The 15,624-nt window shown below is 39.3% G+C and overlaps 1 protein-coding gene across 1 annotated transcript in view; it reads right to left on the minus strand.

The window, feature by feature from the left end:
• LOC113137072 (MAM domain-containing glycosylphosphatidylinositol anchor protein 2) overlaps positions 1 to 15,624 on the minus strand; it is a 150,554-nt gene that overhangs the window by 81,397 nt on the left and 53,533 nt on the right. The window contains exons 2-3 of the mRNA XM_026318421.1: positions 14,178 to 14,317; positions 6,235 to 6,409 (exon numbers count right to left, since the gene is read on the minus strand). Of these exons, the coding sequence (XP_026174206.1) occupies positions 6,235 to 6,409; positions 14,178 to 14,317 (315 nt within the window). The remainder of the gene's footprint in view (positions 1 to 6,234; positions 6,410 to 14,177; positions 14,318 to 15,624) is intronic.

The following is a 15,624-nucleotide window of genomic DNA, read 5'->3' on the forward strand; positions in this document are numbered from 1 at the left end:
AAATGTTGTTTTACTCAGGAATCCTTTTTTTTTTGTTTGTTTTTCAAAACATGAGATCAAGATCATTGTTATTTGTCTTGATTTATGCTGTTTATTTCAGATGTTTTAATAGGGATGTTGTCATCCATGTCCAAAAATACTGGCTAGAAGAAAAATAATAAGTAGCTGTCAGCACATCTTTGCCCAGATAAAAATTTGAGAAAAGAAATATGGGATAAGAATGAAGTTCTATATTACCATATATATACGACACGAACACAGTGTATTATATTTTTAAGTCTCTGATGGGGAGAAAAACAGGCTGGAGATGAGGTTGACTCCACTACTCTGATTAAGGCCCCTCCCCAGAGCAAGTCCTTGAAAGAATAATGGGCAATCATGAACTGGCTTTACCTCCATTAACCACACCAGCAAACATTTACATAATGTACACATAATGCTCTGATTCATTCTGTCCTGATTCAAACAAGGCTCAGATAACTCACCAGGGTTGTATCACACCATTCATCATACCAGGTCATTTACATCCAAAAGCACTTCAGAGATGCTGCGCATACATCTTTGTCTACATACATTATGGGACCTTTTCAGAAGATTGTATAATGCATCAGCTTGTATCACAGGATCGCATTATACCGAGATACTACGGTGGCGTTCCTCAATCATTTCTGAAGCATATCTCTTTTTAGTCCCATGAAATTCTTCCAATTGATGTGTTTCTCAAAGTCCAAAAATATAAAAATAAATACACCAAAGAAATGAAATAAACAAACAAAGTGTATTTGTCTGCTCAAAAATAGGATGAAAATGGTGCCTGGTAGCTGGCTTACTATCTAGAGTAGTAACTGAGTGTAACAAATGCAAAGAATCTCATCATCAGATAATTACAAAACAAGGCTCAGCCCATAAATAGTGTGGTAGCAATCAGAGTTTATGCTGATTTGAGCATTTCTTTACACTGCAGCAACCCAAAGAAAAGCAAAAGCGTTACATTTGTCAAACACATTCAACTGAACCCACTAATGCCTAAGCTCCACTGAGAACACCATCCCAAGCTGCCCTCTGCATACACTCAAACACATTACCTATCACCAGTGCCTCTCCAGGGTATATAAAATACAAACACAGAGTGCAAATACAAGTAATGAAGGCATACCGGAGTTAATAGGAAATGCATAACCCTCAGTTAAAACTTCATTTTTATCACCAATGTCTGCGTTTCTGTAAGTCTCCAAAACCCTCAGCACTCTCTCTGCTCTGCACACACATTTGCTCAGGCACCTTACAGAAGGGCGGCACCAATTGGACACCTGATGAGATAGGAAGTGCCAGATATACTGACTGACTAGATAAAGCAAAGCTAGTACGGCCACTAAACAAACACTAATCAGTTACTGTTTGGAGTCTGACCTCCTTCATGAACTCCATCGATGGAAGGCAAACATAAAGCAGGCACACTTCCACAAGTCGGGCCCGAGCTGCACAGCACTGTGCAGAGTTGCAGAGCTGAGGAGGCATATGCCAAGACAAGTTAAGCCTTTGACATGTGTGTTTGAGTCAGGACCTCACTGGGAGAGAGTGTGTTCATGCATGAGCATGCGCCTAAACCCAATGGGCTGCCTCTGTTTCTGTTTCCTCTCGCACACATGAGCTCACCGAGAAATGGACACACACATTCACACGTCTCAGATCTAGTCTGTTGCCGTTGCCAAAAAAAAAAAAAAAAAAATCGATTCAAGCCCAGATTTCAACCATGTGCTGACAAACGCACACAAACACACACTATCTCATTAAAATTCTCTGGCTTGTGCACCAGCAGTGTAGAGTAAGGGCTCCACAGATAACACAGAGAAAGCTGGCTATTGTCTTATACTAATCCTTCTTTTGAAGGAATGTAGTGAGAAATATCAGGGAAGAGTGAAGATGTGTGTGAAAGCCTCAACAATGATATCTACAGTACAGTGGGTTGTTTTTCACAATATAAGCACCACCTGATACTATTTCACTGCCACTGTCAAACTGGCACGGGCTGACAACTTTAATATCATTGGTCCAATATTAGCATATCGACAGTATAAGCTGCTTTTTCTTTCCTGTTAACTCTGCATGACTGCGGCTGCATGACTTTTTTTCTTCCTTTCACCTCTCTGTGCTCTCAATTTATTTATTTTTTTATTTCTCTTTATGGCCGTGTTCTGCCCATTTTAAAGAGAGTTTTAAAGTGGCCCTTTATCGCAACCTGTACAGTAAATGCTGACGTGCACTGAGCAAGTTTAAGGCAGACCAATTTGTTTTCCATTTCTCCATCAGCTAAAATGGCCCTGATTCACCCTCTCTGAGTTACTTTGACAACCTGTATGTATGGGCTCCAGTAATTGACTTGAACTGTACTGTACTGTGGATGGTTTATCAATAAAAGCTGGAGTGCAACTATTATTTTTAGCACCGATTGTCAGTTATTTTTGTAATGAAAAGATTTAAATTATTGAATGATTTGTTTATAATGTCCTTTCCTTCTTTTGTATGACCAAAAGCCTAAAATAATTAAAATAACAGAAAAGCTTCTATTTCTTGTATTTGCAAAGACTGAACAGCAGCAATTTGCCATTCCTGCGTGATACATTCCTTACTCGATTATCAAAATCGCTGTTGATTCATTTTTTGCTGAATCAATTAATTAACTAATTGTTTCAGCACTAATCAACATAATTACATCGACAGTACGTGGCTTCAAAACTTCAAAACAGTTTTCAGTAATAATAATAGTGTAAATACATTCAAATCACACTGTAAACACAAATACTTCATGCCCCCAAACTCCTCGCAGTTTGTTTTTTGGTCAGTAACTTTGGTTGACATTTTCCCTTGCTCGCCTCTTTGCCAAATCTCTCTCAGATATATTGTGCTGGCAATAGTCACTGAACTCTCTGAGCTTGCAAAAGGCCAGCCCTGCAGAGCTCTTAAGTCCTCTTTGATCAGTCACTCAATGAAACATTAGATGCTGCAGCAAAATTAATGCAGCTTGAATTAAATGAAAACAATGAAAAGACTCCCCTGTAGGAAAAAGAAGCGAGCATCTTAAGCTTAAAATCGATCAGTGTAGGAGTTGGGCAAGGTTCTTTATTAACTTTGCAGAGGACTTTCCCCACAGACCAAACTGCAGACAAACACAACTGAGGTGTCAGCAGGTATAAAATGTGCTTAGATGGACTTCTGAGCTTTGTAAATACGTTAGCTTTGAGCTGGCTGTATAGCTAATATCAGCTCCTCTGGGCTACAGAGGTCAGTTATTACCATTAATTATCCCTCCCTGCTGCTGACAGACAACTCAGAAGAAAACTTTGACTCTCTTTCTCCTGACCTGTCTATATGTTTGTGTCTACCTACATTTAACCTTTCTCAGTTCCTTCATTTAAAAATGAGTCAGGCATCTGGAGGCTGCCTTTATGAAGAAAGATTTTTTAGAAAACACATTTCTTCATGTCACAGCAATAATGGTGCTGCATGTGAATAAGCACTCTCTACTCTTAATTATGAAAACTGAAAACAAGACCCTTGATTACAGGAAGTGGACCCAAATAAATGGTCTGAAAGAAATCCAAATAAAGAGAGTGTAGAAAGATCATTTAGGGTTGAAGCCTCTCTATGCAAAACATGCTAATACCCTGTTTCTGACGTGTATATTCCATTTGTGGTGATGCTCCAGCCCATTATAAATGCCAGTGTTGTTTTGCTAGATGCATTCAGAGGACTATGAACAGACATGGAAGGTAGAGCTGAAAGCGAGAGTAAACATAACAGGAGGTGTTGTTGGGAGGTCCAGCTACAAAACACCAATTTTAATACAAATTAAAAATCGTAGCTGCAAACCACTAAAAATAGCTTGTACTGCAGAGGCCCATCAATTAAACTCACCCCGAGGGGACAGTCATAACACTGCTCAGGAGAAATGATGGGCTTTTGCTGGATGTGCAACATAACACAATGCTAGCTAATGAAGTACACACATAATGTGGTATAATACAAGGCGAAAAGCAAGGACATAATCAAGGTAACAATTTGAAATACAATTGTGTAAAAATACCTGCTAAATATTAACCTTGTTTTACTTTTTTTTTTCTCTATATACTTTAATAATCCTCTTCTGCTGATGCAGATGCACAGGGGAAACAAAACACAGGCATTCACATTGATTGATTATGTTACTACCATTCACTATTTTACTTATATCAATATAAAACTGTACTGTAGTGCTACTATAGCCTATAGTTATTATTATGATGTATTTAGTATATTAAATATATTGTGTACACAATAAAGTATTTCTAGATTTACTATTGATATATTGTATATGGTTTCTAATAGCATCTTTGTTTTTTTAATTATTTCATTTTTGATCAATACAAACTTAAAATTGTATCTTTTTACTAAACTATTTAGGTGCGATGTGCGTGAATATCCATCCCATATTTCATCTTATTTATGACACCTAAAATATACATATAATCACCAATTTGCAATTTTTGAATTAAAATGTTTTCAGTTGGAACTTTATCCTTCACCAAATGCACCAAACGTGCATTCATTAATTTGCATGTAACAGCAGGAAAACTGCACACACTGAGCTCAGAATGCCAGATGATGAAGCTCATTGAGGAGCCATGCTCTGTGATTACCCTCACTTTCTGTCTCCTGTGTGTTATCTGGCTTCATTTCCACGTCTGCTCCTCCAGCTCTTTACTGCAGCCAAGGTGAAATGGTGCACAGAGGGAATGAGGCTTTGACTGTCAGCTGCTGAGAAGCATTCAGCCCCTGCTCTGCTGCCCTGCTAAGGCCTTCCACAAGCTTTCTAAACAAGTTTCAATTCCACAACCTCTGCCCGTGTCAGTCCAAATAAACGGGTACAACGATTGGTCTCACACACCGAGGGGCAAGAAGAAGACAGACACAGGAAAGAGGAGAGGAGAGCGGCCGTGCTATCACTTGAAAATGCATCAAATGAATGCAGGTTTCACTGGAAGGGTGTTACGGACTGAAAAGGGCATCTTATTTAGTGCAAAAAATGTTCTGCTCTACTAGTCTGCTCGACCACTTCAGCAAAAGGATATTTGGCAACTAATAAAGGGCAGGGGGCCATCAGTTTTCAAAGATATATATATATATATATATTTTTTGCTTTGCAGCTTGACATAAAAAGAAAGCGGGGATGGAGCGCTACTGACGGAGTCAAGACTAGCACAGTAGTGAAGGCGGTACCAAAGGCACCAAACCTTATTACCATGAAACCTTATTACCATGAAACAGTAAAACCATCGATAAATAAAAATGTGCACTTAATGGAGTGGGTTTTCAGATACCTAGTCAAAGGATATAAATTCCACATTTAACAGTGTCTGCACAAACAGACAGAGTTGGGATGGCAGTTGTCTGAGGCTCCAGCTGAGATGAAAGGGCAGCGACTCCCTTGTCTCGCCTGTCTCTCACCACTCATGTGGTGAAATAAGACAATCAATGTCAAATCGATAAAAACAACAACAATAAATCAGCATTCTTTGATCAATACTAACCTTCCCCATTCGTTGCACAGAGACTTTAAAAATAGCGGGGTTGCGCTTACAGTGGATGGCGACGTCAGGATAATAAAAGCATTTTAGTTTAATTAACATTCTCAGCAGAGCACTGGTACTGTACCATCTGCAAATGAATGCATTGTTATTTATGTGGAAGCTTGTTATACTGGACTGTAGGTTCATGCTGTCACACAGATCAGCAGCAGTCATCTGTGCTGCAGCTTTCTGTTCTCAGTTTCCTCAGAAGTACCTATGTTGTTATCAGTACAACAGTGTTTATGGTTTTAATAAAAGGGCCAACTATCATGGCAGCTTCACTATAATATGTTTTACTAGACTGTGAACAGCCTGATTTTGTTGCACAGCCAGAACTGTGAGGAAACCTTTTCAGGGTCATGGCTGCCTAGACCAATACAGACACGTCTGGGCAGTCTAGCATTTTCTCTCTGCCTCATATGGATGTCTTTGTAGACCAGTAAGAAAATAAAGATTAGACATTATGGAACAGCTACAACAATGTTAGTGTAAAACAACATAACTGAATAATATTTTGTATTTGTATTGAAATCCAAATGAAAAATAAAAAGGTGACATCACAATCAGCATAATTTCCCTGAACTGAAAAACACGATCTTGAATTTTCAGCTATGTCTGTGACACTTACAGTAGACGTCCACCCTGATGGACTTGATGGCAGGTGAGCCGAGGCCATTTTCAGCCTTGCAGTAGTAGCGGCCTCCCTGGGTCCTCAGGATCTTTGCAATGTGCAGTGTTTCGTTGAACACACTGGAGTCTTGGAAGCGGTCTGACACACTGCCAGCTGTTTTGGTCCATCGGATCTGAGAAGAGCAAAGGGTGGAAAATGATTTCTGATTTCACTAGTTGCACTTCACTCCCAGTGTGTAGGCAAAGAAGGAAAGCGTCACGGCTACATTTGGGAAGTAGATGTACAGTAAAATATTAAACATATCAAGGTGGTATCAATTCTCAAATAAAGGATTTTTCATTAATAGTTATAACTCAAAAATAAAAGAACTTCAGCAGGTCTTAGAAGTCTCTTTTTTAAAAAGAAATCATACGGAATAGCAAGGAGCAAGAAACAAACGTTTTGGCATAAATGCCTCTTTCATACCAGCAAAGGCACAAAGACAGGGTGATTTTAACAAGTACCTGGTAAAAATATTGAGCGAGAATTAAATTATCTTGAAAGGTTAATTCAGCATAATGTACATTTCCACAGAACTAATTCCATCATTCCCATCAACTCTCTAATAGAAAAGCTGTTTTCATTACTTCCAATTACTTTAACTCTCAACTTTCTTTGGATTTGTTTTTATTTAAAAAGGAAAATGTCATTGTGTCGTTCTGAGGTTGTCCATCTAGCAGCCGGCAACCAGCTGAGACTCCAGAAAGTCACTGCACCATAGAAGAGTCTGACACGGTGTCACAAATGAGACAAATGAGATACAACATGACATTTATTAGTGTTGAAGGTGAAGGTTTTGTTACCTTTGGACACAGTCAGTCTTTCCACTTCCCCCGTTTGTAGTTTTTACACTAAATTAAATAATTAATCTGCTTTCTGTAGCTGGATATTTAATGAACGTTCTCATCTAATTCTCAACGAGAAAGAGAATAAACATATTTTTCTATATCCACACAGGCATATTTATCATACTTTTCTTTTAAAAGTGGAGTGTGTGAAGGGTAACAATACAAAGAAGGATTTGAAAGCTAAAGATCTTCCTCTTTCCTCTGCTGCACAGACTGACCTGAGCGTGGCCTTCTCAGCATGAGTACCTTTCACTAACTGATGAGACCCAGTTAGCCCATGGCATCGAGGTGTAATGAAAGGTGAAATAGTGTTACTCTCCAACATGAGGTTATAATTGACTCTCCATCATCTTCCTCTCCTGTCCTCATTAAAGCATACAGCATGAACAGGTACTGTGACAACTCTGACCTGGGGGCCACACAGCCACAACCATGGAGTATAACACTCCATTCAATCCCTCATCCCAAGTAAGCAACAGATGGACTGGCTTTGCCTGCAAAGTCTCACATATCTCTGTCTAGGCACGGGAGGCCATGAATTAGAATTTAATATCTTCACATTGTATGGTGATAGCATCATCTTGGATACTGATAACATCCCATTTTGCAGAGATAGCATCAGATGGAACAGGGATATCACTGCATGCGGGGACGGGGATTGGGTGCTATCTTGGGAGATTGCTGCTGTGCACCTCTAGCTGTGGGGTTTTAACCATGACGACTCGAGCCTGAGGTTACAACAGCTTGAATTTGGTCATTTTCCGAACTGACGGCAGAAAGGAAATGAAAGGGTAGGTGGCCCAAAACCTGATAATGGAGCCCTATTTCAGAGGCTTTTTTGGAGCTTGGAGCTACAGGATGACAAGGAGAGGAATTCACATGCAGCAAAAGTTGAAGTTTATCAGAGGAGCTTCAGATTGTCTGTCTTGCTTGGGGTATTACCGTTCAGAGTGGCAGAAATAAATTAACTAACCCTGAAACTCAAAGACCTTGTGTGTGCTGTATTTTTTCCTTTTATGAACCTTTTCTGTAAAAGGCAGTCTGTAGCCAGACTATGCTCTGTCCCTTCTTTTTATATGAGCTCTAAATGGATACATTACTATTAAAAATAAATGTTTCTAAATGAACAGATTGCACAGGAAAGGCTTCACTTAGCCTGTTTCAAATGCATCAAGAAACACTGAGTGAGAGCACTCCATGATAAAGCCTAAACTTAGCAATTGGTCAATGTTAAAGCCCCATTGTTGGAAGATTTGGGGTCCTATTATAACAGTTACAGACATCATGAGTTCATCAAAAGAAGCCCTAAAAATTAAAAATCATGATTCTAAATTAGATTCAGCAAAGTTTTTGGTTCTCTGCCACTCTCCCTGCTCTCTAGATCCCCTCATGCAAATACAGAGCAAGCTGGTTTTTGGCGACCTCAGCAGAATTCAATATTCTCTCAGCTTATACCTCCAGTCTTTTCCCTTGCCTTCTGTGTAAGGAGCTTTGAGTTTTAGGAAAGCACAGTATCAATAAGTGCATTGTCAGACTGACACTAAGAAGTGGGTATTCAAATAACTTCATATTTTCCAAAGGAAAGCGCTCCTGTTTGTTTCAGGGGCCAGCAGACCACATTATTGGTGAGCTTTTTAACTCTCCCTGTACCCTGGAGCTATTTTCATTCCTCCACTCTTCTGACTTTTTTTTTTTTAACATCTGAGAACCTCCACCCACCGGGGGACTCCTGAAGTATGCCTGGTGAGAACAGTTTGACCCTCTTCACTCTCCTTAGTGCAATGCAAATACTCTTGATCTGAGAGGAGCTGGCGGATTTGTGCAATATGATAATTGCTCCTCCTAGTCCACTGACAGCCTGGCAGAGTTTTTCCTGCTATTTTTGCTATTCCTTTCTCATTTCTCAACTAAAACTCTTAAGATGCCTGCAAGTATACACCAGGGAATAAGTTATACAAAACCAAGATGTACCATCCAGCTGCTGTTTTATGGTGGAAATGTATTGTAAGTGTCTGCGCCTGGCAATCGCATGCATATATTATTACCATGAAATGTAAATGGGGTTTGGTTTTCATGTTTCATCTCACATAGCTTAGAAAAAAAGTTATGCTCACACATTTTGCACAGTCTATTTTTTAAAAAACATGACGGCACTTAGTTCCACAGGAAAAAGCAAAGTCAACACAATAATAACGCCATTTGCTCCTAAATCAGACATCCCGACAGAAAGATCAACATTTCCAAGGAAAGAAGAATCATCTAGATTAGTGTCCAACTGAAAATCTCACTGGTGTTTGAGACCACACATGCGGCGATGTCACGGCAAGAGCTAATTAAAATGCGCCCAGTGTCTGTTGTTTTGCAGGAATCATATGCTGGAGCACGCGTCTTCTGTGAATCTCCCATAATGCCTGCTGTGACGTTTGCCTCTCCCTAACTACAGACTGGTTTCTAATTGCTTTGCCATCTTTCCTTTTAGGCACTGATGGTGGTCTGTGCTGCTTAGTGGTGCAGCCAAGTGTGGCTGAGCATGACAATCAAGTGATCAGAAGAAATAACAGGGGGTCCAAATCACAAACTGTGAGTACACAGACTCTGCAGGTCTATATTAGAAAACTTCGGCCCTTGTAAAAACTGGGTGGATCCTATGGAAGATGCCACAGTAACAGCATTAGTATTGAAATTTTAAAAAAAAGATAAAAAAGAAATCAGAGTCTAATAGGAAACACTGACATATATACAATGAAATCAGTAAGCTTTGCCTTGATGTTAAACTACAATACAGTATGTGCAAGAATTTTGTAGTTAATTTTTGAAAAAAACAACTGTGTAAATGATTTTGTGCCCGTTAGACAGGGAGTAGTTCCAGGGGAAACTCTGAGTTCCTGGCCCTCCTGATAGTGCACTGTATATGGCAAACAACAAAAACATAGAAGGTTAAATCATGTTCAAAAAAAGCACCATCTGCTAAAGACACCAGCACTGCAGGCTAACTGTCAGGGGAGCATCTAAAGCAGATCACATACTCCAATTGGTCTGTATAAAGCGAGATGTCCCAGGGCCTGAGGTCAGCTTATTTGTACTTGCTGACCCATGGTGCTGTGAGTTGAATCTGGCTGGCCAACAATTGAAACCAAAAAAAAAAAAGGTGTTTGCAGTGTGGTGTTGCTGGCTATTGGAGCCTGGTACTCAAACAAAGTAGTGTGGACATAATGGAGGGAGGCCAGGGCAGGGAGATGGGGGCAGATGGCTTCATCATCAGGGACTCTTTGATGTCAGTTCATAGCATCAAAGACAATGAATGAAGCTGGACAACAGTGACCATGAAAGTATGAACAGATAAAGCTGTATTTATGTGCTCTTCTGATGCACAAAGAGGCAATGAGGCAGTAATAAAGACAGACGGAAGGAGCTTATGAGTCTTTACTTTTGACAGAGACAGAGCTGAATTCAATATCTAAGTATTGATTCATTTATTTACCAGTTTCCTACGTCATTGATTAGTCTTTCAATTCACAAAATGTCAACAGTATAGTGAAAAAGGTCACCAGAGTTTTCCAGAAAGCCCAGGTGATAACTTTAAAGTGCACTGATATTCATTGTACATTTATATAAAACTAAGGTAAACAACAACTTCACACTTTAGAGGTCGCTATGAACTGATGTTTGGTCAGAATGTTTATTTTGCCAAATAAATTTGAATATCAAACTCATGACTTGAGGTCATCATGTCATCACGCAACTGTCAGAAAAACATGTCACCGATAAAAGGATTTGATAAGCAAGGAGGCATACGGTTCCAAGTGATCGGAAAATTTGGAACTCTCAATTTCCATCCCCATTTTTGTGTGCCTATCCCATAATAATATAATAGCGAGTGAATACAGAAATGTTTGAAAAAAAAAAAGCTAAAACTATTGCTGGTTGGTCCACAACTATTGCATGGATTGCCATGAAATGGTTTCCAGATGGTGAATCCTCGAGACTTTGGTGATTACATCACAGCCAGCAATGCAGCAAAACCAACTGGAAGGACTGCCATCATATTTGCTACACACATCCATGTCACTCATTGGATCAATTTGAATACAATTTAATAACCTTTACCTTTATCTGTTTAGAAATACATAGAAGGAAGAAACAGAGCAAAAAAAAAGAAAAAAAAAAACCATGCTACTGTTCTAAAGGGTTTTGGAAAAGCACTGGACAAAATGCTCAACAAAGGTTTTCTGTCGTATCTTTTTTCCTAAGAGAACCTAGTCCCACGTATCCTTCCAGTGACCCATGCACTTTACATATGAGAATGTGACTTCTTTGCCCCTCGAGCCTTTCAGATCCTGACAGTCCCAGTCTTCCTGCACAGCCCGTAGTAACACCTTGAAGTGCCAAACCCACGAGGCAGCAGTGAAAAAAAGCACATATCGTATTGATGTGTGGGTGACTGACAGGAACATATATTTATTTGACAATTAAATGGGAAGGCAGACAAAAGTTGCCGGTGTCACGTGTGTGTGTCTGTCTGTGTGTGTGTGTGTGTGTGTGTGTGTGTGTGTGTGGATGGATGCATGTATAATGTTATTATTAGAAAGCCTCTGTTTTATCTTGGAGGTGGGTGGGCGGATGTGCACGGCGCTGACAGAGAGATCCACTGTGAGGAAGCTGCTGCCTGGCTGGACACAATCCAGAGACTCCATCAGTACAAAGGCCTAAGGAGCGGCAATGTCATTTAAGAAAGTGTGCATATTGATAGGTATGAGAAGCATTAAATAGTGGTGAAATAGCCAACTGTGGCCCATTTACTATGTGGTTGGTCCTTTGTGGTGCTGATGTTATACTTGGCACAACACCCATCAGTCTATGTATTATCACAGGACGTAGTAGTATCTCAAACTCTGGGAAAGAGACTGAAATCTGGACAGTAATGATGAAAAAAGCAATTTAGTGATTTGCTAATGCAGAACTAATTGAAGCCATTTACAGTGATTGAGTAGTGTGTCTTGGCCCCAAGTGAAATTGTCCAGATGGTGAGTAATTTTAAGTTGCTACTTGTATGAAAGTCATTCAAGAAAACAACAAGATTGATTTCACAACAGGAGAAACTTCTTTGTCCTTAATAATAGATACAGATTCTATACAGAGTTGCCCAGTGTGTGTTTTCTACAAAAAATGTAGCCTATATTAATGAAAAGTAAAAATAATTAGAATGGGTGTAGTTCAATCTTTATAACTATCAGTTTTTTTTGTTTGTTTTTTAAACATACTTTAATACATTTAATAATTTTTTTTTGGAACACCAAATAATCAGTAACATCCAAGCTAATATTGTTCTTACAATTTTCTTGTAACATGTTTGTTCTGAAATTCTTTAACAGTAGAAGTGTTTCAAATCAGAAAACTATGTATGATACATATACTGTAACAGAATTAATGACCAATATGTGTACGTGCATACACACATAATTTTTAAAGTGATTGTCTGATGAGCGAAAAAAGGTCCCAGTGCTAAAGCCAAACCTACATCCACTGCAACCTTTGCAAGTACTGATAACATTTTTCCCCACATATGTTCTTGAAAGATGGAGCTCAGCTCAATTATAATGTAGTAATATGGGGTAAATGTAGACTCCAACCATGTCCTGAGGATTAATATTTAATTGTAATGAAAAGATGAGCTCTTCTTTATGTATTAACTTGCAAGTCTGTTTCCAGTGAGGTCCCATACTCTCGTGTTTTTTTCACCATCGTCACAAACCCAGCCTTAGGTTTACCGCCACCTCAGATAACCTCCTCAACTTCCAAAACCACTCAGAATGAGTGTGCACTGCCCCCAGTCCCATGCCGCTCCCGGACGGGGGACAAAGCTGACACATGCCAGAGTCCTGGGAGACACAGCCGAGACCCACTGTGCCAAGGGATCTGCATGAGACTCATAATGACTCTGTTTCAAAGGATATTCTGTCTCTCCTGTCATAACCATGCAAGCCTTTTGATCTCCCACTCTCCCCATGCCTCGCCTCTCTTCTGCTCTGTTTTTCAGAAATTCTAATTAAGAGGAGAGGCAGAGGTGATGAGCGCAAAGCTGTCCCCCCCGATGAGATGAACGTTGTCTTTGAACCTCCTGCTAATTTAAGAGGCCTCACCTTTTCAATTGAAATATAAAAATCAATGTGCTCTTTTGCTTTGGCATCCAGAGGGGCAGTGTACAAACTAATGGCCCCGTCTATTGACCAAAAGGGGAATTATATTAATGAATGTAAACGAGCTCAGTCCCATCCGGAGATAATCCTGAATTTCCTGCAATTTGTGTTATCAAGCAAATTTGAAACTACATTCGATAAATGTTTGAAAGGTTACTGTGTGCAAATCCTGTGCCCGATTCATACGAGAACAAAATGCGATGGTCTTGTCATTTGTGGCAGAGCTGACATTTATACGTGTGCAAATCATGTTGGTTGGTATTTTGTCTAAACGAGTAGATAGGATCTTGTTTCTGTTGTTTCCTTGTTTTTTTTATTAACATATTTTTATATACTTCTAAGATTTGGAGAGCAATAAAAAAGGCTGCATAAAATGAATAAATTAAAAGCCTGTTTTCTTCAGGAAAAGGTGGGAATTCTTTAATTAGCTCAGATCACAATGGTACAGTAAATAAAAGAGTTTGAGAAAACTTGTTTTCAGATGGTGAAAATTGTTGTTCATTAATGTGACCCAGAGTCTTTTTTCTTTTCTTTTTTTTCTTTTTTTTTGCGGCCTGCTTTTCGCTCATTACATGTTGTTGTGACAGATGTTTTCAGTTGTTTTGTTTCTGTATTCTCATTATACTCGGAAGCTTTCATTTTCACCACGCAGGTGCAGAGTGCAGCCTAGACCATCAATAATTAAAGGATTATACTTTTACACTGGTTTCAGTGCCACTCCATAAAGTAACAAGCGGGATCTTGCTAAAGGAGGAACAGGCTACAACATTAGCACCTTGTCCCATGATTCCCTTGTGCATCTATTTTTATCCGGGCTGTCGGGTAAGGGCAGATGAATGAGTACCGAGTTCTTTACCTGTGGCCGAGGATGCCCCGTCACCAGGCAGGTAAGCTCCAGGGTCTCTCCCTCTCTGATGGTATAGACCCGCTCTGTGTGCCTCTCCTCCTCAACATTACAGGCATGCCCTGAGTGTATAATACGAACAGTCGGAGGTGCTGTGGAGGAAAAAAAAAAAAAAAAAAAAGCACAAGTTAGCATTCTGGTCATGTCTGAAGGAATGAGCAGTTTAGCACAACAGATGGAGGATTGATGAAAAGGTTGTCTCACTTAAAACAAACCTCCTCCAAACTTTGTGGCCATAATCTACGGTTTGTGCTTTTAAAGCATCCAGTTACTTTTAGGTTGACTTAAAGCCACTTCAGGAGTATTCCTCGTCATGAGAGGTGTCAAGAGGCCACACATTAGTTTTTTTGCAGCTCATGTTTTTTCTGTCATTTTGAGTCAATATTTGTGACGGTCTACTGCTTATACATTCATACATACAGACGCACCTACAGGCCTGAAGATCTACTGTGGTCTTCCAGAAAAATGGAACAAACAAAAATAGTTGCAGTAGCTGCGGCAGAAGGAGTAACCAGTCAATATTATTTCAGTGTCATCAAAGTGATACTCAATTTGTGTCTCAGCCAAATTAGCAAGCATATGCAGCAAATGTTTCAACGCAGTGTAAAATAGGCAACCTAATGTAAATAAGTGATGATTGGCCATAAAACAAATAATCTCTCTCAGCATGTCTCCTTATTCTCACTGCCGATCACTGCTTTGGGAAAATATCAGCATGAATTTACAAATCTGCTCATTTTTAAAAGGAAACTGTTCCCTTACAAAAAAGAAAAATAATGAATTTGGAATATTCCTAAAAAAAAAAAAAAAAAAATACTGAAAACATTTTTAAGTAGACAATAATGTTATGGTGACATCAATAAAATGTTCATAAAATATCAACATTAACCTAAAATATTCTCAGCTGTTATTAGACCATATGGGTAGTGGTTGTCCATATTTAAAATGGTGCATCTCTCTTTACATTTAACACATCCATTTACATTACTTTCACATTCATTTAGCATAATTTCCTAATTCAGTGCAATTAGGGATATTAAAAAAAAAATGCCAGAAACTGTGATGTTGGCAAATTAAATTCACTGTTTTGCAGCATAGACACACTGCAGTGCAGGTTCTGCACAGGAAAAACTCTCAGCTACCCAAAGCTGTCTGGTCCAGAGCTGTAATCACTGCACTGGTGTTACTCTCCACCACTTACCTGACCCTTGTGAGACTTTAAGGACATTTCAATCTGTGCACACAGCAGTATACAGTGAGACAGAAATAGTGGGGGATAAACTAGAAGGAGGAACAAGTCATCTTAGGTAAACTGCCCAAAATGCTCAGTTCCACTGAGCTGTGAAAATGCAGTTGCACATAACCGACCCCTGACAATACTAGCATCTGTTAAGTACTT

The sequence above is a fragment of the Mastacembelus armatus genome, chromosome 24 (assembly GCF_900324485.2).
Source record: "Mastacembelus armatus chromosome 24, fMasArm1.2, whole genome shotgun sequence".
Taxonomy (NCBI): domain Eukaryota; kingdom Metazoa; phylum Chordata; class Actinopteri; order Synbranchiformes; family Mastacembelidae; genus Mastacembelus; species Mastacembelus armatus.